Below are 1,536 nucleotides of genomic sequence, written 5' to 3'. Positions count from 1 at the left end.
CACTTCCCAGGTGCAGCATAAAACAAATGTCGTGTGCAGCTGAGCAAGTTGCTCTTCGTATATTATAGCAGGGCATTTCTGTTTTTATTCTGAAAGAAAGGACATTGAGATACAGAAAGAGTAATGGGCGAGTGATTGCTGGTGAACTTTTAGCTGGAGTACTGTAAATTTTTAAAGGGAGCAGGACAAGATTGTTTTGTCTATTGATGTATATACACACATGTACAGCTATAGCCACAAATATATAACACATATGCAAAAACTATTTTTTACATTCAGATCATAATGAAAAAGAGACACGAGTTAGATCCTGACAGATTGTCGGGTGTGATACACCTGGAGTTTGAATGGGCTATTTTTCCAGTTGGAGGGAAAATGGAAAATGAGTTATCCATAACAGTAAGGATTAAGAAGTGAGAGAGTGCCTGGGTATATATTATACTCTAGTCAGAGAGGGGGAACAAAGCTTGGATTTTTGGAGACTGTAATGGAAAGCTAACAGGAGAATTCAAGTCTTCCATAAGCTTAAGAATTGTGGGCAAGAAAATTCCATGCAGCTGTTATTGTGAATAGGTCAGACAATATATAGGCATGAAAGTACACATGAAGGACAATATAAAGAAATGGCGTTTTTCCCCCAGCTCATTTCTTGCAGTAAGTTGTATCATTTGAGTCTGTCTTCATGATTTTGTTCATTTTTCAGCTTCTAAAGTTGGTGGCACTTAGTGCATCCAGGAAATGCTCGTTTCTTCGTTCCTCAGAGAAGTAGTCCGCTGTACCCAGCAGAACCTAAAGGGCTGACGAGGGAACCTTAACCTTGCCTGGCTCTTCTGACGTTGGTTAGTACACCAGCAGATGTATCTGTGCAAATACAAAATGTGACTGTACCTTCCGTGAAATGAAAAGTGGTTTGGTTTTCTGCCTAATTTGAAATATGCGGTTTGTTATACCTCTTCTTAAAGCAAGTAGGATATGTTTTGGGTGTCCAAAAAGACTGAAGCAAGTTTATTTGAAAGCATAAATGTAGAGGAAGTTGGAATTGATTGAGGTTTTATTGCAGCTCAGGAGTCAGATCTTAAAATCCTTATCTCTTTTCATGTTTTCATAGTATTTTTTGATTTTGTAAGCCCAGGTGAGACTGATCATCTCACTGATGCATTGCCCTAAATGGGCTGCTGAAGCTTAAAATATGCCTTAATATTTTTCAATATGTGAGATTTTGTATTTATAAAAAGAGATAATGCAAAACTAACTTTTTTCCTCATCTTTTTTAGGCTCCTTCTATAAAATGGGAATGCTTATTGCAGTTCTTGGAATTTGGTTCAGCTCCTCACTTGTAAAAGGAGATTCTAAGGCTGTGACAACATCTCTAACTACAAAGTGGTCTTCATCTCCTTTATTACTTGAAACAAGGCAAGTGCATTGTGATTTTTCGTTGACAAATCAGAATATGCTTAGAGGATAAAGTAATGTGTTCTCTTTTTCACTTGTTTTGTGGTGCTTTTACACAGCACTGCAGTGTAAAAATCATTCCTG

At 37.4% G+C, this 1,536-nt stretch overlaps 1 protein-coding gene across 1 annotated transcript in view; it reads left to right on the top strand.

Annotated features, from left to right (window-relative positions):
- Window positions 1-1,288: 1,288 nt before the first annotated feature.
- UGGT1 (UDP-glucose glycoprotein glucosyltransferase 1) overlaps window positions 1,289-1,536 on the top strand; it is a 40,118-nt gene continuing 39,870 nt past the window's right edge. Inside the window, exon 1 of the mRNA XM_010078631.1 lies at window positions 1,289-1,413. Within this exon, the coding sequence (XP_010076933.1) occupies window positions 1,289-1,413 (125 nt within the window). The remainder of the gene's footprint in view (window positions 1,414-1,536) is intronic.

Source organism: Pterocles gutturalis, unplaced genomic scaffold (genome assembly GCF_000699245.1).
Source record: "Pterocles gutturalis isolate BGI_N339 unplaced genomic scaffold, ASM69924v1 scaffold9893, whole genome shotgun sequence".
NCBI lineage: Eukaryota > Metazoa > Chordata > Aves > Pterocliformes > Pteroclidae > Pterocles > Pterocles gutturalis.
This window is presented reverse-complemented; position numbering and strand designations above follow the sequence as displayed.